Source organism: Motacilla alba, chromosome 1, assembly GCF_015832195.1.
Source record: "Motacilla alba alba isolate MOTALB_02 chromosome 1, Motacilla_alba_V1.0_pri, whole genome shotgun sequence".
Classification (NCBI taxonomy): domain Eukaryota; kingdom Metazoa; phylum Chordata; class Aves; order Passeriformes; family Motacillidae; genus Motacilla; species Motacilla alba.
In genome coordinates, this window is record NC_052016.1 from 74310385 (window position 1) to 74331902 (window position 21518).

The window sequence follows — 21518 nt, forward strand, 5'->3', positions numbered from 1 at the left end:
TGTAAAATAAGTAGTGCAGCAATATGTAGGTCAGATAAGCAGTGAATCTGAGCAGGATAAGCAAGAGCCTATCTGACTTTCCTGTTTAATTGTTAGTTTTAGTAGAAAAGTCAAAATAAAAAATTGCTCTTTAAAAATTATATAGTCTTCAGTCATCTTCCACTGATTGTTGCTTGACAAAAGACTGTAGGACATAGACCATCAGTAGCACAAAAAATATGGTGATGAGATTGGATTTATTCATCTGCAGTTCAGACCTAATTACATCCTTTCTAAAAAAATTACAACACATTCAGAGATGCTTCTGAAAATGTTTATACAGAGAGCTTTACTCTGTGATACCATTCTAATTAACCTGCCAAAGCTTTTGCCAGGGCAGGCCCTTTATAAATGCATATATATAAAACAAAGCAAAGCAAACAAAAATAACCCAAACAAACAAAACTTTTGAAGTTATCTGTTTATCATTCATTTAATCAGATGAGGAGAAAACATGCAAATAACGTATGCAAGTCTCAGAAACACTTCAGTTACTACAGCCACAGGATTCATATGTCTGAAAGTTACAGTACATGCACAACATCGGACGCTGCCTAGTCCTACGTTGTGCCTGATCTATAAGAATTCGTTTCCAGACAGCAAAGTGTACTATTGCTAGTTTTACACTTTTAAAGCTGTTAGAGAGCAGTTTATATTAAACTTGTCCTTTCAGACGGTCAAAAACATAGTTTGAAGCTGAACAGGGTTGACACAGGGGACATGTCAGGTATTCAAAAAGCGCAGTTTGAAGTTTAACCTTAAACTAGGGTTATGTGAAGGGCATTCACAAAAACAAGACATGATTTTAAAATCTGATGGTTAAAACACGTGTTCCTAGGCTTCAGCGGGGAACGAAATGCCTGCCATGAGTCTTCAGTAAAGGACACTGAAGTTGCATATTGCCTAAACGGGAATACGTTTTGGCGTTGGATGGAAATGAGCCTGCACGGCTTTAAATGCTGCGCTGACGGGAGTAGCCGGATCGACGCTGGTAATAACAAGCATCGAGGCTACATATTGCTAAACAGACAGTTCGTGTAAAGAAATGTTATGCTGAGCTCTTCCCTCGTTCTCTGCTTAGCTTTCTGCATGCAGGCTCTGAGACATCCTACTCGCTGTGGACTGGGCGGCAAAGGGGAGGAGTGCCAGGCTGACCAGAAAAAAAAAAATTGCTTTTTTTACGTTTTAAAAAAGAACCTTGTCTGTAAATGATAGGGGATAAATACGGGGAGGGGGAGGTTGCCAACATTTCTGTGGATTCCCAGACTCTCTCCCTGCAAACCGAAGGCGCAGAGCTGACAGGGCTGGGAGAAAGGTGGAAAGTTTGCGCTTTTTTCCAAAGCTCCACTACACGCTGTACTTTTCCCATACGATGTGAGCCGGTCGGTGCTGCGCGAAAGGACGGCGTCCCTCCTTTTTCTGCTTCAGCGAAACATGCGGCAGCTTAGCTCACCGTCCTGTGTCTACGGGGAAATATGCTTTGCGTCGAAACCACACCTCAAAACAAGTAAATAGAAACTTGCCTCATTTCGATGGGGGGGAGGAGGGGGGGAAAGAGAAGGTTAAATCGTCGCTACCTCTTTTCCTCTACCCGTCTTCCTTGTCCTCTGCGCTATTTCTGTAAAATGCTGGAAAACTTCATTTTCACCGCGTACGGGGGTGAGGAGGGGGCGGGTGGATGTGTACTGCCGGGCTGATAATTATTAGCAGCAGGTTTCGAGTACGAGTTGCCTTGAGGACAAAAAATAATAAATCTGAACGACTGCCTTTAAAACCCTTTTGAAGATGAAAGGTAGGACAAGACAGTTGTTTTAAAGTGCCCACATTAGCAGTGCTTCTTTACAAGACTATAAATAATAGTACAAGCACGAGAGAAGCCTCGGCGGAGCGCCGCACTTGCTGGAAATCCGCTTCCACTCCGGGGCGAGCGTCGCGCCGGCCGCTCCTTTCCGGGGGCTGCGCTGGGCACCGCTCCCCGGCGGCTGGCCGGGCGGGTACCGACCTGCCGGCACCGGCACCGGCACCGGGATCGGGATCGGGACCGCTCCGCCATCACCGCGGGTGCCGCCGCTGCGGGGCAGGGCCGAAGCGGGCCGGGCCGGACCGGGCGGCGGGGAGGAGCTGCCCGCGCTCCCGTAGGCAGGGCGGGCGGCAGGGCCGGCCCCCTCTCCGGGCTGGGTGGGGTATAGGGGGGGCCGGGGGTGGAGTAGGGTGAAATAGAGGCGGGCGTGTGTCACCGGGTAGATACCCGCGGCCAGGTACAGGCGGAGGCACTGACGATAGCGGAGTGGATGCGCTCTGGGCTGGTGCTCCTGGGGAGTGAGCGCACGAGTAGCCACCGCCCGCCCGCCCGCCCGGAGCCGCCCGCGGGTCACTCGCCCTGCGCCGGGGCGGGCACCCCGTCCGCGCCGCGCCCGCCGCCAGCCCCATGGCCACCAGGGTGCTGACCATGACCGCCCGCCTGGGGCCCGTGCAGCAGCCCGAGGAGCCGGTGTTCGCGCAGCTGAAGCCCGTGCTGGGGGCCCGGGAGGCAGCGATCTTCCCCGGAGAGGACCTGAAGCAGCAGCAGCCGCCGCCGCCGCCGCAGCAGCAGCACCCGGGGGGCGGCGGCGCGAACCTGCCGGCGGAGGAGATGGTGCAGGTAGGCAGCGAGCCGCGCTCACAGCCCGCCGGTGGGCACTCGGTGCCCGCGCAGCCCCCGGAGCCGCGCCTCGCCCCGGCCGGAGCGGCCGCCGCGGAGCGGGCGGGACTGGGTGGGGCCGGACTGCGGGGCGAAGGCGGCGGACGCCGAACTGCGGGGCGAAGGCGGCAGCGGCAGAGAGTGTGTGTGTATGGGCTCGTGTGTATGTGCGGGGGAGCGGCCACGCCGCCCATCCCGCCCGCGCGGAGCGCCGCGGAGCGGGGAGCGCTCCCATGTTCCCGCCGGCGGAGCGCGGCGAGGCGGCCGGGGCCGTCCCGGGGAGGCGGGGGGAGCCGGGCTGCCCCCGCGAGTGTGTTGAAAGCTACAGCTGCTGCCTTCGCACTTGCCCGGCGGCAGAATTAGAGCGACCGCCTGTCCTCCTCGCCCACGCAAGGAGTCATGTTCGGGGGGCGGGGGGGGAGAGCACACGACTCACTGGTAACGGGGGACTTCCCAGGACTTTGTGCCTGTCCCAGGAGGCACTTTGGGAGCGGGTCCGCAGGCAAACAGCTGGAGGAGCTAAAAGCGGGAAGGTGCCAACCACAGCCCGCGGACGGTGCCCGCTCCAGGGGCGGTTCCCCGCGCCCTACGAGGCACCGGCGTCGCCCGGGTCGGCGGACAGGGAGCCCCGGTGCCGGGCAGCGTTCTCTGGTGCCGTGCAGCGTTCTGTCGGGCGCTGCCTTTTGGTGGTGTCTTCCCTAACGAGTAAATAAGTCCCCGTCTTCAAAGCGAGCTGCCCTCGACTCGTAAACAAGAGCTGGAAAAAGTAGCCTGGCATGTCGGGGCAGATCCAGATCAAAGGGACGGGAAGGCGGCTGTGTTTGTTTGTGGTGTTTACCGGGGGTCTTTGAAGAAAGGTCCTAAAATCCACTTTCGGGCAGAGTTGCTGTTTGTCAGCTGCTTTCGCTTGCGGGGTGCTAAACGGGTCTGGTATGAGCACTCTCTTGACAGGGCAGGGGGGAATGTAGCATTTGCCCACTGAAGACTGCATGGTAAATGTTTTGCCGATGACTGTACACCAGTAATGTATAGGGCTCCAGCCACCCACGGATTCCCTCGCACTACTGTGCTAAGAGGGTGATTTTCCAGTAATTAAAGAGCTCTCCGAGAACCGAGCGTGGATAGGGACATGTTTATCACGCTGTTAGACAATTATACACTGCATAGATATTATTGGTTTAAGCATAGTCCTGGAGACACTTTACACAAAGAGTACTCTGATGTAGTCAACCCATCTCCTTTTTCTTCTATATTATTAACTTTACACTTTGGTGTTGTATTTCTAATTAAATCCCGTTTTTCTAGGGAAGAAAAATCATGGAAGTATGTTTTTTTATCTATATATGTAAACATTATTTGAAGTATTAGTATTCAGATAGTCAGCTGAGGATGTGGCTTTTACAGTTAGCATTTCAAAGAGAAGCGGGTGAAACAGATAGGCAGTCACCCTGCTCGAGCAGTGAATTCCAGAGCAGGAGATCTGCAGATTAGGCACAGCGCCTGTCACTTCTGCACCTCGCACTGTCTTTTAGGCATAAAAGATGAAAAGTTTGTGTATGCTGAAACATCAGATCTGTCTTAATGTGTGAACGCTTTGTACCATGACTTTATCTCCTTGTCCTTGATGATGTTGATCAGTGTGCTGATTGTAAAATCAAGCAGGTTTTCATTAGCGTGAGCATTCATAACTTCCTCTGTAGGTGTCTTGAGGCTGGATGAACAGTATTGCCTTTTATTTGTAATGCCTCACATGACTTGAATGCCATCATCTTTCTTAGCTGGTAACAAATCATGTGGATTATGGTCTGTTTTGTCTTCATAGACGAGATGTGAAATGGAGAAATACCTGGCACCTCAGCTCCCGCCCGTTCCTGTCATCCCTGAACATAAGAAATACAGAAGAGACAGTGCCTCGGTTGTAGACCAGTTTTTCACTGACAGCGAAGGGTTGCCTTACAGCATCAACATGAACGTCTTCCTGCCCGACATCAGCCACCTGAGAACTGGCTTGTACAAATCTCAGCGACCCTGTGTAACCCACATCAAGACAGAACCCTCTTCAGTCACCATCTTCAGTCACCAGAATGAAACTACTGCCCCTGCCCCTGCTCCCACTCAGGCCCTCCCAGAATTTACCAGCATCTTCAGCTCCCACCAAACCCCTGACGTGAACAACATTTTCATCAAGCAGGAGCTTCCTACTCCAGATGTCCATCTTTCCATCACACCCCAGCAAGGCCAGTTGTATCAGCTCTTGAGCTCGCCGGATTTAGACATGCCCAGCACTACTCCTCAGGCAGCCGTGATGGACTCCCTTAACAATGTCTCCATGCCCTCAGCCATGGCGGGCCTTAACACGCTCTCCTCGGCTGTTCCACAGACTGCAATGAAACAGTTCCAGGGCATCCCCCCCTGTACCTACACCATGCCAAACCAGTTTCTGCAGCAGCAGGCCACTTACTTCCCTCCTTCACCCCCAAGCTCAGAGCCTGGAAGTCCAGACAGACAAGCAGAGATGCTGCAGAATTTAACCCCTCCTCCATCATACGCCGCAACTATAGCTTCCAAGCTGGCGATTCACAACCCGAATTTACCAGCGACTCTGCCCATAACCCCCCAGAACATCCAACCTGTCAGATACAATAGGAGAAGTAACCCAGATTTGGAGAAAAGACGTATCCACTACTGTGACTACCCAGGTAAGCAATCCGTGCCAGAAAATCCCAGTTCTTGCAATAAAAAAAAAAAAAAGTGTGAATAATAATAGATGAGATAGAAGTGGTTTTCTTTAGCTGTGGCCTACACCTAGGGAGAACCAAATAGTTCTTTGTCCAAGTACAATTTGTCTTCGTCGTCATTTTGAGTGGAAGACTCTCACATTTAAATAATTGGTATTCTTCATGTCATTTGTCATTCTCTTGAGCTCATTTTACCATGTTACAAAATGGAGACTCTGTAGAAAAGAAAAAAATAAAAATTTTGGGCTTTGCTAGTGTAAATCAGTATGACTGTCCAGTATTCATGATGGAGCAGAGGCTCATTTTGTCCAGTGCAGTACAGGTCTGTTTGAGTTTTCTGGCACTGCAAGAGTAATTTCAGCTCCTGGTAGCCAAGGCCACAGCCATTCTTCCCTGTTACAAACAGGAGATTCAGCTGCCCTCATAAATCCATTAAAACCGTCTCTGAAAATTGTCCACAGATGGATTGCCTTCTGCACTGGAGGGGAAGAGGGATCTGACTGTAAAGTGTACGTGACCCCAGACACAGGGCGTGCACACCCCTTGTAAGCGCAGAGAGAAATTGCTGCTCTCCCTTTACCAACTCTGGGTGCCATATCACGCATTCGGTGTGCCTTGCAATAAATGCCCAGTGAAAGAGTTGTTTTGAGCCCTCGGTGACAATGAAACGGAGTCTGGCTTGATGAGGTCCTCTTGGAAATTAAAAAAAAAATCAAATAATTCCCCCCCCCACCCTGCTAAGTTGGTGACTTACATAGCAGGTGTTACTGTACATAGATTGTAGCAGCTATTGGCCTATATACTACATTACAAAGCAGTAAGTTGACCAGAAACATACATGTTTTACTCTTTTCTGTGTCAAGCAACATATGTCTAGGAGCATTCTATATAAAAATTTGCTTCTAAATGGCAAAAATTTTGCCAAAAAGTAATAGTACCCCAGCACTGAATGAGGAAATTTAAACATAGTGTGGAGTGTTTCTGTTCTCCCTACTGAAGCCTCTTTGCTTTTCTTGGTTTTTTTTCTTTGTTTAGGCTGCACAAAAGTTTATACAAAGTCTTCTCACTTAAAAGCGCACCTGAGAACTCACACAGGTATGTATGCACTCGCGCTCTCTCTGTCTCTCGTCCATCCGTGGCTGACGCGGTTTCTGACAAAGCAGGCACGCTGGGTCTGCCAGCTTCTCCCTGTTTTCTCTAGAGTGGTGTGAACAGACTGGCAGTTCAGCTACAAAATATTAGAGGATTGGTCTGTGAGAAGTAAAATTTGTTTTATTAATGCAGTTTTGTTAAACCTCAATGGAACTCAAAATAGCTAACAATGAAGTAGATGGAAACTTTCCTTTTCAGTCTAAAATGCCACTGAAGTGTTAAAAAAATATTTTTTCCTCCCTGACTAGTGAATTAAACATAGTAAGATGCTCTACTTTTGAAGAGTTGTCTGAGTAGATAGAATTTTCTGGCTTGGGCTTTCTTTCTGACTTTTTAGGATTATTTAATCTTAGAATTTTTCACAAATGTCATGAAAACTCCCAAGACATGTACATTTACTTTGTTCTTGGCATTAAGTGGGCTTTATTATATTTTTGAAGGACAAGTGGTTCTCCATGTTTATTTTTTTTTTAAAAGGACATAATTTAGATTTTTTTTTTATTATTCTGTCAGGAAAAGACATTAAAATTAAGAAAATTAAAAGTGTCAGTGTGTCACGGTTGTTTTTTTGTACCCTGATCAAACTCTGCTTGCAGCTACAGAGGCCGTCCCTGTTCCTGGACCCGCGAGGAGGGAGCTGGGGACGGTGTTGGTTGTGTGGGCGCAAGAGCAGTGAATGCTGAGGACAGTGGCTGGGAGGTGGAACTGTCCCAGATGCTCTTCCCAAGTGTTCACCTGCTGAGGCAGGGGGGAGAAGGAGAGAGGGAGAGAAGGAAAAACACATAGCTCACTATCAGCACACCTGAAACTGTTGAGAACAGTTCTTTGCTGGGATCTTGGTACAGAACCGCTCAGGCTAAATCGGTGAAAAGCATATGACTGATTTTGTAAAGAAATGAAATGAAAGGACTATGACTCCTGTTTTTAGAAGTGAGTGTGAACCCTGGTTCTTTGATGCATGGGCTTAGAATCAGAGCAAAACACGAGTCACAGTTCAAGCAACTTTGTTACTGAAGCAGACTGTGGCATTCAAGGAGTGAGTTTTCACCTAAGCTTATATCAAAATTTGTCCGGAGCTATGGTCTAACTAATGTTTCACTATCTCTATGGAAACAAGGCCTTCTGTTCAGCAGCTATTGTAAATGGATTGTTAGATTGTTGTAAAGAAGTTGAGTATGTCCATGCTAAGTGTTACTAAGGAAATCTTGTTTTCAGAAATGAAAGTTACCTGTGTTGTACAGTGAAAAATTAAAAGCAAGTGTAGAAAATTATTGTTTTGGATTAGTGACAGACTAAGCACCAACGCTGTTAAAAGTATTCTTAATATATAATCACTTGTTAGTGGTAAATTTAGTAAGAAAGGAATATTTTCATGAGGCTGTAAATCTGAGTAGTGTCAGAGAGCAGAATCCCAGTTTAATAAATAATCTGTAAATTTTAGTTTACGATTTCCACTTGCGCACTTCAGCCAGGAACTAAATACCAGTTTTAAATATCTTGATTGCTATTATAAAATAACTAGGAAGAGAGATAAAAGCAAAGCTTTAGTCTAAACATTAACACTACATAGTCAGCATTTGAAATGAATGTTTTTACTTTTTTAAATCAATATGTATCTTTTTCTGTGCCTTGAGTGGTAATGACTTCAAGGTTTACAAAGTTAGTTCTTGTATGCATAGAAATACATACCTCATGGCTAGCATATATTGCTTAGGGTCACTAATGTTTATTGTTGCCTTCACTTTTTTACCTAGAAATGTGGATAAAATGTGCAAAGGTCAGAGGAGCTGATGTATTCATGGAAACAAGAATGTTGTTTTAGATAAAAATCTAGTGAACTTAAGCAGGTCTGTAATACAAAGGGTCTTCTGGGGAGGTGAATGAAGGGATAAACTGTCTAAAGCGTGCATTACATGCAAGAATGTGAGTCCGTATCCTGTTACCTGCAGTATTTCAGAGTTTGGATTAGTTTAACTCTCCTGAATATTCACTTCATACTTGAAGATTTCCAGCAGCGATTCTGATCTCTGCCTTAACATACGATTGAAGTGTGTTTCAAGAGCCAGATTTCTGACTTAATGTTTGATCGATTAAGGAATGCTAAAGTAAAGGGGTGCAAACTCAGGGAAATCTGTGAAGTTGCTCAGCCTTCCCCAGGAGTGCAAGGGAATCTTGCTATTGATCTCCGCAGGGATCGATGCCGAGGGCTAAATTAGGGGATGTGCCTCTGTGTATCCCATCCCCCCACAACTGTGAATTCATACAGCACTAACAAGTTTTGATTTTTCAGTTTTAAAACATTTTTAAAGGACTTTGTGAAGCTTTTACCTTCAAAGTCTAAAGCAAATGTCACGTAAGCCGTTTTAATAAAGTTGTGTGTGATATTCTTTCAAATCCCTTCAGGGATAGCAGACCTGTTTATCTGGCTAAACCCGTTCTTTAGTAATCATGGACCACTGAAGTTGTTCTCTCCTTATTCTTAGTTTCTTAACAATACCTTTTAAAATTGGCTGCAGTCTCTCTCTCATCCCAACCAGTCCCCGCCCTTCTCAGCAATCTGTCGTCTTAAAATAAAAGAGCCTGCAGCAAAGTTTGTCTGCCATTAAAAGTCAAGACAGACCTCATGGTTTTCCTTTTGTATTGGAAAATCTCAGCCTTTTCACAGTATTTATTCAGCAGCCTTTCTCTTCTGAAAGGCTTTCCCTGGGGTTAGTAGATGATCTTTGAGAACAAACCTAAGGGAAATGTTACTTTTGATGGATGGAATCTAGGCTGTAGTATATATTTTTTTTTTTAGTTCAGATATGAACATACTGTCAGATTTTATAAATTACATCTAAAAAAAAACTATAGGGAACAGGCAAGAGGAAAAACCCATATCTTTTTCTTCTTAGGTGTTCCCAAGCTGTTTACCTTACACCAGGTCAGGTGGTATAAAGTGATATAGTTATGCTGGTTTAGTGTAGTTACTGGACTCTTGCTGTTGATCAGGAATCCAGCATTCCTGCTTAGAGCTAAGATAGCGTTACGTATTTGTAGTGGTTGCTGAAGCAGGCACACATTTTTCTTTCCCAGCGTAATGCTTTACCATTTGTTCTCGATGAAATAAATTTTAGTTGGCAAGCTGGCAACCCCAAAACAGAATATGAACAAAGGTTCAGGTGTTGAAAAGATACAGAACATTGGTCGTCCATTTCCGTGCAGTTCTGGAGCAGATGTGTGGTACGTTTTAATACCTTCAAACACTTCAGTATGATACCTGAATTTGATGTTGGTTACTTCTGAAAGAGGTAAAATGGTGCTCAGTATTTTAAAGTACCTATTAGAATATCTTTTAAAACAGGTTGAATTTTTAACCTTTTGAAGCAGATAGTTTCTTTTAAAATAATGTTACCTGTTCGTCATGGAACAAGTTTTGTTTCGTACCCGGCATTGTGCAACTGTGGTATCTAATGTATGAGGGGGTTTTGCATTTATCACAGGCTGTTCAGCAGCAAAGCCACCTGAAAGCTCTGGCATAACAGCTGTATGTCCAAATGAAACGTGTTCCAAATCTCCGGGAAAAGCAGTTACTTGAGTATTGCAGATAAACTTCAGTCAGTTCTTCTGGCATCCGAGTATATACACATATATATCACATAATCATTTTGAAACAGTGATCCTATAACGTATCCTTTTAGATTTCTCTATATGCCAAACATTTGGATTGTGGACGTTGACTGTTGTCTGTGCAGGCGCCTGGAATACCATGCCTCTATGCTACCTGTAATGCTGCAGAACAGCTGGCTACGGGGTCGGTGGGGAGGTTAATTATTTCTGTGAGCAGCTGCACACTTCAGAATTGTGTATGTTTTTAAGAGGAAAATCTGTGATTGTTTTGAACACATCAAGGCACGCACGCACATTGAGGACATTTTCCAGCTGCATACTGGTTTTCCGTATACAGAGTCTTTGTACAGGCATGTTCTCTGGTCACATGGTGGGCTTGCCATTAATAGTTTCCAGCATTAACTGCAGAACTATTTCATCTCTATCTATAGATCTAGCTTGTATTTGGTGATGGGAAGTGGAAGCCGAGATAACTCAAGAGAAATGGCATTTCCCTAATGAGATGCACTCAAAATACTTCCACTGTCCCTGGTTATTTCAAATGTTTATATAGGCATGGAACAGCTGCTGACTTGTGTGGTTTGTCAAGGTGTTAAACGTTATATTTTATTTTAGATCTCTGCCTCAATAGATCCAGAATTAGACCGATGGTGCATCAGAATTAGAACCAGTTGTAAAGCAGTAGACTTCAGCAGTCCCTGGGACTTGGTGCTCTCAGTTCACCATACCTGTATAGGGACGCTTGTTCAGGGTGGTGTCATTTGCCCAGGAATTCAGGAAGGGAAGCCTGGTTCGGAAGAGAAGACAAGTAGGAGTCGGGCTCCTACTGGAAGAAAAGCACAAATGAACTCAAATCATACCAAGACGTTGGTGAGGGATTTTGCTCATGGTGTGCAAATGAGGAATGGAGGCCCGAAAAGACTCTGCCTTGCTCACAGTTGCAGCCGTAGCAAATCTCACCCTGAAATCATGAAAACAGCAATTAAGCAATACTTCTGTGCAAATCCTATGCTTCTTTGACCTGTTAAATGGGTGGGTCGCATAGATTACTCTTTAAGGAGCTGTCAGTAAATGCCATCATTGATAGAGACCATAAGGAAAAGTGGAAGAGAGTTAAAGAAAACTGTTGACAAAGTGCATTAAAGTGCAGTGTTGCTAGACACTGCTGAAGGGTATGTTAGTATCTTTTATTTATGAATTCTGCTAAATCCATTAGTTGCCTGTGTGAGAAATGGAAGCACATTATTTTCCTGTGCAAACCACAGTTTAAGGGAAAATAATGCATTTTTTTCAAACATGTCATGAATGGTGGCAGGCCTTGGGAATAATTGATCTAGTTCTTTATCTGCAGTCATAAGCAGAATGGGAAGTGTTAGAATGTGTTGCTCAAAAGAGGTTGAAAGGTTAGCAGCATAAACCTAAATTTTATTTAAACATTACTGATCATTCTCACCGGTATCCGGCATAAAACTTCCATGAAGCAGGAATTAAATTCCGAGGTGTCAGGTGAGGGTATTCCAGTTAGATTTTAGATACTGAAAAGAAAAGCCTAATATTTTCTTTTTGATTAAAAGCCTAGAAAGTCCCTCTAAGCATGACAGCTTAAAAAAACTGTTGTTTCTGTCAATTGCTCCCTGAGAGGATTAAACTTCAGTTCCAGGATATTTGATTCTTGATAAGGAAACTGTTGACCTAAGAGACCAGCTTTAAATATAGTTCATTTTGAGACCGCCCTACATAGGCTAATAGTCCCAAGATTCACAGCAATTGCCAGTGATTAAAACTTTCCATTATTTGATCAGACATTCCTTATTGTAATTAATTTCTGAGGCTTGACTGGGTCGACTGACTCCTGGTTCCAGCCAGGGTAGTGTGTTGCTTGTTGTTTGTTAGATGACCTGCACCTCCCATTGGTGAAAGATTAGAAACATTTAAGTAATGTCCTAGTTTAGTCTGAGTATCTTGGTAGCAGCATTCCTGTCCTGTCAGGCTGCATTATTTATATTCAGAGATCTCTTAACAACTCTGATTAAGGACATATTAAAACCTTTGATTTTGGCGAGTGTACAGTGCTTTGCTTTGAGTTAAAATACCTTTAATGTATTGCCTTTTTTTTTTTCTTTTGGTGTATGTGTGCATACAGTAGATGGAAATCTGGAAGTTTAGAGTATGCATTTAATAAATTCCATTTTAAGAGCACCTCTTATCTGACTGTACAAAAGCCAGTGTTATTGGTGAGAGAGCTAAAGAGCAGTTCTTGTACCGCAGGCATAGGTGAGGAAATGTGTTCTTCAGCACAGGATGTGTAGACACGGCCGTGCACCCCGAATGGCATGGATTTCTTATAAACCTACTTAAAAAAATTCCTTTCCTCTGTGTTTGCATATCTCCTTGAAGAGAGACCACCTCTGTTAAGACAGAATGTTATACCAGAAAGAAAATAAACGATTGCACAGGGCAGTCAAGATTCCCCACTAATCCTTGAACAGCATAAGACAACACTTAGCAAAATAAGTGTGCTTCTAGCACTGGTGGGAGTGCTGAGAAGGTAATGCCTTCTGCACCTCTGTAGTCAGGCAGTGAATTCCTTTGACTGTCCTCTTTGATCACCAGTGAGTTATCTTTTATTCCTGTTCATGCTTCATTTATCAGTGACCGGACTTTGTGCTGAGCTCAAAGCTCTCTGTTACAAAATTTCTTAAAATGCTGTTTCATTGTGAAGTAGTATTTAATAGTACCCCTTCAGCCACTGCTATAATAGGCAGAGACCTTATTGCATTTAGAAGTGTGCTGCATATGTTGCTTATTCGTACCATTTGTGGATGGATGTTTCAAGGACTACATTTGTTCTGTCGCACACAGAATAAGCAGAATAAGCTGGATGTACCTGGCTTGCTATCAGTCCTCTCATCCATCTCCATCTTGGACGACTGAGGATTTTAGTGCACTAAAGATCTTTTAAACACCAGAGGGATTACTTATTTTGAAAATCCAGCTTTCTGTTCTTTCTCAAAAAAAAAAAACAACAACCCAAAACCAAAGCTAGAAGCTGCTTTTAATGATGACTACAGCACTCAGCGCTTAGTCGATAAGAGAAAGATCTGATTTTAGGTAAATGTTGAGAGCAAAAAACTTCTGAATGCTTGCAGACATACACCCCAGTCACCCGGACAGAGTTTAAAAACTATGGTGCTGTTAACTAGGGAAACACTATTTTAAGCAAACTAAAACAGAAAAAAAACATTTCATTTGTTCTTATTTTTTCTAAAATTTGAGGCTATAGCATTTCAGGAAATTAAGACAACTGATGTTAGCATGTGAAAAATTTGAAAACAAGTGCACCAGAAATCTTTGAGACAACATAAATCTTTCTAATAATCTGTTTTAAAACTGAGCATGATAAAGGTTATGCATATAACTGGTGTAGTTTTGGTACAGAAACTTCTACTTTGCCTGCCACAATTTTATCACACCTACCTGAATATTTTTAAGGCCAACCACTTGCTGCTAGAAATAGTTCCGTAAGTAAGCCCAAGTAATATTAAAATGACTGCAGGACTGGAGGCGGGGTGGGGGGCTGTCTTTATACATTTATACCCTTATGAACTGTAATCAGGTGTTGTGATTTTGGAGTCTCTGAAAAGTGTACTATTTGTTATTCCTTAAGGGAGCTCCAAACTTGCTGCTCTGAAAGAAATTTCTGATAGGAAACAAGTGAAGTTGCAGGCATTGGCTGGTGTAATATCTGTATTTGGATTTCTGCATACCAATAGAGTTACCTAACTTTAGGTTTGAAAATCCAGCCCCTGCTGTTTACAACTTTTTTTTTTTTTTAAAGAAAGCCGTCCTGGCGGTGAATTGCAGAAATAAAGTCATAAAACTCTTTGGTGAAATAAGGAAGCTTATTTTCTTGTTAATGGAGAGATTCATCAATAACGGAGTCTGTCAGTGACTTGTTTTTTCCAAACAATTTTAAACAGAAACATGTTCTGAACAGAGGCTGCGTGTTGAAGATAGAGGGTGTCTTCAAAATGACTGTCTTCCCCCGCTACAGGTGGCACTGTGCCTTACCCAAATGAGCATGGCCATGAGGGTCACTGCCAGTGACTAGAATTAAATGTTAGGAAAGCCATTGGTGTGTTTTGACACAAATGAATCAGAAGATAAATTAAAGGGAGAAGAGGCAACACAGTGTGTGTACTTTACTGGTCCAGACCACTCTCCTGTGTATTGATAAGAATCCCAAACCATGGGATCTGCTGGGGGAGATTTTATCTGTTGAAGTGGCTGGCTGGTGTAGCACGTTATATGTGAACATCTAAACGTCTTTTTGACGTCCTTGTAATCTCACAGCATTATGAATAATTTTTTTATAACAAATAGACACTTTGGAAGCAAAATAGTCTCCTTTCAGGTTAAACTCCCTTATCTCTTACTGCTTGCTTTCTTTAAAAGACTTTCCAATCTAAACATTAGGGCTTAAAGTTTCTGTGCTCAAATACAAGTCTCATTCTCATGCTCCACAAACGTATTTTTTTTTAATTGGAGAATGGATACATATTAAGAGCTCAAGAACTTAAAAATATATTTTGTGATGTATAAGCCTAGCAAAATATTTTAAACCATTGATACTGGAAGGAGGTTGTGCAGAAATCCAATTAAACTTATGAAATCCCTATCCTGTTGAAGTATAATTTAAAGGAAAGCAGTTCTGTTTCCCAGAAGTGCTGTGTATAATATTTCTGGCTTGGGAAGAAAGGGTTGGAGTGTGCTATTTGGCTGGAAATCGGTACCAGCTTCCTCCATGGTGTTTTAGTTGAACAGTGTTGACATTCTAACAAATCCCGTGGAAGCTCCCCTGAAGTGGAGGAGTTAGCTGTTTTCTTGCTTTTACAGTGAAATATCTGTTTGATACCATGATCATGTTCCAGTAACTGAGCTGTACTGCCCTCGTGTTTGATGACCAGTGGCATTCTTGGTTTAACACCCTATAGAAGCCCTAAATTACTGGAGGAAAACCAAATACTTCTGAAACTTTACGGCTACTGTATTTCGCACAATCATTAAAGTAAACAAATCTTACATTACTATGTAGCCAACGAAAACAGTGGATAAAGAGTTCAGTGTCCCTTGTTGTGTATACCTGATTTTTTTAAAAGTAAGTCTTCAACCCAGATTTCTCCGACCTTTAAAGTCAGCACAGCAAAGAAGTAGGATGACTTCAGAAAAATATGTGAGACTCTTTATCCCTTGCTTGCAGGAACTTAAAATCAAATTCTTGTTTCTGCTAAATGACAAAAAACATGTGTATAGGTTGAGAGAGAAAACACTACCAGCTAGTTGTTCTTCTGCTTGCTCTAAAGGAGTGAAAATTAATCTCCAGCTACTTTTTTTTGCCCCCCTTCCTCCTTGCCCAAAAGGAAAACATTTGAAATTGATTCAGTTCTTAAATAAAACTTTCCAACGGAAACTAGCATTACAAACATAGATATTCAGTATTTTACCCCTAGGATTTATTCAAAATAATCCGGGCCTCTACACTGGCACTAAAAATATATTTTCCAGTTCTCACTGTTGGCCAAAGCAGGGGTTAAAAGCAGCGTTCTGGCTTTAATTTCCAGTACATAAAAGTAACACTATTAAAACAATCTGAGTAAGGCACCAGCTTGTTGCCTGTGCTCATCCCCTGAGCGGCACTTGGTTTAGCTCAGGTCTGCAGCAGTCTGCCAGCAAGGAGGAGTGGTGCTGTTCTGCATGGCTCTGCCTGAGCTTTTCCCTGGAGCAACGCTGTTGTCCAGGATGATTCGTGGCTGTGGCAGGCAGTGGTGTGACCATGACAGTGTGACGAGCTTCTGAACAGTGTCTCTACAAAGTTGAGTGCCCTGGAGTTTGATGGGGGTCCTGGCATGGGACTCAGCATTGCCTGGAAGGCTGTGGCACCCAGCAGGGCATAGGGATCACTGCTGCCCAGACTGCCGGCACGCCGGCACTTCCTCTGCCAGGAGCCTTCACAACACCTGCTGACACTGCTCGTGTGTTAGGAAAAGTTTTAACAGGGGACAGCTTTTTCTGTTGCTGTTTGGACTCTGACAGGGTCAGGTGTCACCTACACAGGACAGCTTTGAGGCTGCTTTTACAGTGCAGCACAGTCCGACACTCAGTGAAAGTTGCGTGTACTTCATACCTCCTCAGTGCCAGACTTGGAAACAGATCTTAATCTCCGGGTCCCATTCCGGTCTGGTCTGGATATTCCTAGGCTTTTGTTAGCTAGGGCTGTTTTCCTGCCCTCTTTACCTTCTCTGTCATTCCTTGTATAATTCTGCACAGCACAAGAAGAAGCATTTGGAGTAGATGGAGGCCTGACTGTATATGCTCTCCCTGGACAGCGAGGGTGTCAGGCTCACAGTACTATGAGTTCAGCATCAAGTATAATGTGGCAGCTATGACTGAAAACTTTTAAAGACTAATTTAAAGGAAACAGGGAGAAAAGGAGAAAGGAGGAAAATAAATAAATACACTCTCTCTAAATTAAGACATTTCAAATACAGGCGTAAGACTTTTGTGTAACCTCTGCATGTGCACATGTGCTTTAACAAAAAGTGTTCAAAGATCATCTCCCTGGTGCTGTGCCTTTGGATCAGCAACACAGGATTTTACTGCCTCCATTGTTAACACAATTAAAATGCACTGAGGATCATCTATACAGTGCAAAAGATAGGGACCTTCCTGTCATTCTGCTGTGAAGATCAAATATGTTCTCAGATTCATTGGTGTTAAAGCTTTACACACCGGGTTTGAATGAAATTTGTATTTTAGCCTGCAGTATGTGTTTCACGGAGCAAAAAAGAACCCTATATAATAGATCATTCTCGTCTTCAGTCAGCATCAGAACTTACTCTGAGTAAATTCAGAATTTACTCTGAGTTAATTCAGCTGTGACAGAAATCTGTGATGATTTCTGTTCTGATTTGTGATCCACCAAATAATTACAAATTCTGTGAGAGGTGATGCTGGGCTTTTGTCTTTCCTAAGGAATGTTATGTTTCCACCATGACTTCAATAAATCCCAGTTGCTGTTGATGCAGAGATTGTTGGGTGGGTAGGTGGTTAGTTTTTCTTGAAAAGGTCTAGTTCTAGTTGTGACAACACCTGCCAGTACAAAGTCACATCCCATTATCAGCAAAGGGCTGGTTCTGCACTCAGTAGTAGATGAAAACTTTCTAGCTGATCAGACGAAGCAGTAGAAACTCCCAGACAAAAGCAGTTTCGTAGTTTCATCTGCATGATAAATAAGTGCCTTTGCATTAATGTTTTGGAGCTTCTCAGATGGTGTTACCTGCATAACTGATGCAGAATAAGCACTCTGATTGAAGGATACTGGCCCCTCTCATTCTTCCATGTGTGTTTGTGGTAGTGAAACAGGGAAAAGTAGGAGGAATGTCACTCCGCAGTAGGATTGAGATGTCGGTGTAAAGGTTTGGGACCAGTGGAGCTGTAGAAGATCTGTAAGATGGATTAGAAAGAACTGTTTGAAAAGCTCAGCTTTGGTCAGTTTCTGTTCCAAATGAAGCTACTGCCAAGTGCTTTGATATGCTCGATTTTCTCGACAAATGGGTCAAATTAATACAAAATAATGTAGATAGTAATTCACTCTCCTAACTGCAAGGTGTTTTTGTCAAACAACATCAAACATTAACCTCTTTTTTTATATGAACCTTGCTTGTGTGGTGACATCATGCCCACACAAGCTCCTAGGCAGGTGCACATACCCATGTAAAATTCTGGTTTCACACAGAAGTTATCATGGCTTTGTCACTCCATATTTCTCCCATTTCAACAAACACCTGTAAATTGTAGGCATGCTTAAAATACTGTGTTTCCAATTCTAAAATGGATGAACATGAACGTTTCAGGTGCCTGGGCCGGTTGCTGCTGTAACACAGCAAGTTTTGAGATGCCATGTTCCTCCTGCGTCAGTATAGACTGCTGAAAACCGCAAGAACTTGCTATCTTAAAATATGGCTATTTAAGCACCTGATTAAAGACATTTCATTCTGAAAATGGTGCTTTGAACTTGGAGGTGCTTTCTCCTATTTATAGCTAGCCCCAGGCAGGATACCACAAGTTTTTATTGCTTGTGACATTTTAGGAAATACTATCCCCTTGTGTTTGTAGCACACTGTGCCCCTTTCTTCACACATCAGAAGCTCTTGAACAGATCTGCACACTGCGAAGAATCCCTATAGAAGTCTTCTTTCCCATTTCAGACCTCTTAAAAATGCACTGTATAACTTGCCCATTTTTTGAAAGGTGCAAGTTAAGTTACAAACCAGGCTTGATTGTCACATGAGACTGCTTTTTTTTCCCCCTACTCCCTCCCATACTGTGGTGAGTGTAAAGGAGCAGGTTTTGGTCTCATGCAGGCTTTTTAACTCTGCATTTCTGTACTGTAGCTCTCTCCAATTTGCATGCTTGAAAGTTTTGTACATTTTAATGAGGTATTAAATCCCGTTTTCAAGAGCTGCAGAAACAAAGGGGCTGTTAGTTTGGGGCCTGATGAAGAGAGCTGTGAATAATTAGGGTATGTCAGCTCCTTGTTTGTAAAGGAAGAGCAGTGCCGTTCAGTGCGGATTCACATCGGTTTTCTGCTGAGGAGTGGCAGCTGACGGTTCCATTTCTGCCTGCTCTGTTCCAGGTGAGAAGCCCTACAAGTGCACGTGGGAAGGCTGCGACTGGAGGTTCGCGCGCTCCGATGAACTGACGCGCCACTACAGGAAGCACACGGGGGCAAAGCCCTTCCAGTGCGCCGTCTGCAACCGCAGCTTCTCCCGCTCCGATCACCTGGCGCTCCACATGAAGAGGCATCAGAACTAGGAGCTGGACTGGTCGTTGAGGCTGTTCTGTATCTATGCAATTTCCTAATGACTCTCAACATACAACTGAAATTAGTTGAGTTTTTGAGTGTATCCACTTAAAAGAGATCTCAAAAGGAACTGGAAATGTATATTTTGTATATTTATGCAGAAAAAGGGAAGACACTGTATCACAATTACCAGAGTGTTCAGTCGTTTGTTTGCTTTCATGATGTATATGGCTTCAGTCAGCAGGTTTCATCTCTTTACAAGTATTATATCTCAACACATCGCAGCTTTATACTTTTTTTTTCCTCTTGCAGTGTTTTGACCAAAGCACTGTCATTATTGTGACAATGTTTAGTAAACAAATTAACAAGAGGATGCAGATGAATGCACACAGTGGAAAAGCCATGAACTGTAATCTGTCAGGTTTTTACTGGACATACTTAAGTACATGTGTTTTTTTTTTTAATGTTAAGCCGTTCTGTGGATATAAAATACATAGAAAAATTCATGAACAGCCATAGAACAAAACATTTTGTTCTGTGTGTTGCATGTTTGCTATGACAAAGATTTTGTAAATATGCAAATCAGCTTTTTAGGTTTAATACAAAAGTTTTCTAAGAAACATCTGAAAAAAAGCAGTTGTTTTACATTTGATAACATGGCACATTTATAAAAAAAGTTACTTAAATACCTCTCAAAATAGTACCAATTTAGTCAGATGTTTTGTACCTGTTAACTCAATGGTGTGCACTGAATATTCAAAGCAGGAGTTTGTTTTCAAATTGCATAAAAGGGCAAAACATGGAGAATGAACTGTAAAGTCAATGTCGGAAGCTGAAATAGCGGGGATAGTTAAAATGAACACAGAATGTTAAACCTCTTACCATAAGCTAAACTTAGTATCACTTTAAAAAGAAGGATTTAGGATGCAGTTTTCATACATAGACATATTAAGCTGGTTCAGCACCAGTATGATCTAGTTTCATGTGGATATTGGATGTAATTTACTAGAAGGTAAAGGATACAGTAATTTTTTTTTAAATTACAATGCAGTTTAGTTATTCCACTTTTCAGATTGACACATGCAGGGAAAAATTTACTGCTTACAGAAGTACCTGAAACTCCACGGAAGTCAATTAAATGGTGCCCTTTTTATGCTAACAATGACTTTGATCCACCGTGCTCAGCCTTGAAATCATAGATGGAGGGCCTAAGATGAGGTTAGACCAGGTAGGACTTGGCCAGACAACAGGAGAAAACCAAACAAACCTAAGAAGTGTCTGAACTTCACAAGCCGTAATATTAAGCTGTCAACCAAAGGCTAGAATAGACAATCAAAATACCAAAAAAAGGGTCTTGCAGGAAAACCTAGCTTTGTTAAAACTGTTGTTTGTCTTTATTTATTTGTGGTATATGATAGACTCTTCTTTTTTTAAGACAATTTTACGTATACTTGATAAATTATAGTTTTGTTTGTTATAGTTAGAAATGTTGCTCTCAATGTAAATAGTTGACAAACGATGTAAATAATTTTGTAAGGCTTCAAATGTTTATACGTGGAAACACATGCAGAAATTGGTTTGCTGTTTTGCTTCTTTTGCCTCCCCCCTACCTTATTTTTGTATTGTGGTATTTCCTATGCAAATGATGGAGCAAACAGCTGTATAGTTGTAGAATGTTTTGAGAGAGAATGAAATCGTTTATATATAAAGACTTTTTTTTTTTGCAAAATAAAACAAAGTGCCTAATGTGTGTGTGCGTGCATGTGCTTTCTCTAGCTCCTGACAATGAAAGTTCTGTGTTTTGCAGTAGAAGCTGGAAATCATGACAGTATTAAGCAAAGAATGTCTCTACTACATAGGGACTGCCTCTTTGGAAAGTACCTGGCACTTCTGCACCCTGCCCTAATGAAAATGATACATGTGAAAGGATAAGGGTTGGTGCTTTTCTGCTATCTGAGCTTAAAAGGAAGTGACTGGTTGCCTGAAAACAGTTGCAGTTGTGCATCCACAGTAGCATGATTTGGGTGTATAGACGTATACAAATTCCTTTGCACTTTCAAAATGGTTAAAACCTGTTCACACTCATCGACAGTGTTGCCCAAAAGAAATTACTCTCCAAAAAGGTCCTTTCATGCCCTAGAAAGGTAGGAAGGTCCCACAGCAGCACAATGCCTGCCAAATCAGTGTCTTCTTTTTGGTGTTTCTCCCTTGGAAGTGGAAATACACTTCACCTGAAAAATTCAAGTGGTTGTGTATGTTCATCTCTGGGGGTACATCTCTCTTCTTTCCTCCAAGCTTCAAGAGAAAAGGCATGCTGGACTTTTTAAAAGAAATTTATCTTAAAACCAATGAAAGAGTTTAAATACAGTTTGCTAGCAAATGTTAATATTCAAACCAATAATTTATTCAAAATACCATTACCATCTCGTAAACTCTG

The 21518-nt window shown here is 42.8% G+C and overlaps 1 protein-coding gene across 2 annotated transcripts; it reads left to right on the top strand.

The window, feature by feature from the left end:
* Nucleotides 1-1255: 1255 nt before the first annotated feature.
* On the top strand, nt 1256-20831 carry KLF5 (Kruppel like factor 5). Of its 2 annotated transcripts, none has more exons than XM_038149516.1 (4): nt 1256-1546; nt 4542-5418; nt 6493-6552; nt 18914-20831. In XM_038149516.1, exons 2-4 carry the CDS (start codon nt 4554-4556, stop codon nt 19090-19092), a joined length of 1104 nt encoding a protein of 367 aa, XP_038005444.1. In that variant the 5' UTR covers nt 1256-1546; nt 4542-4553; the 3' UTR covers nt 19093-20831. The 2 variants fall into 2 exon arrangements, with proteins under 2 accessions (XP_038005444.1, XP_038005441.1); XM_038149513.1 differs by lacking the exon at nt 1256-1546 and adding an exon at nt 2233-2680.
* Nucleotides 20832-21518: the final 687 nt, after the last annotated feature.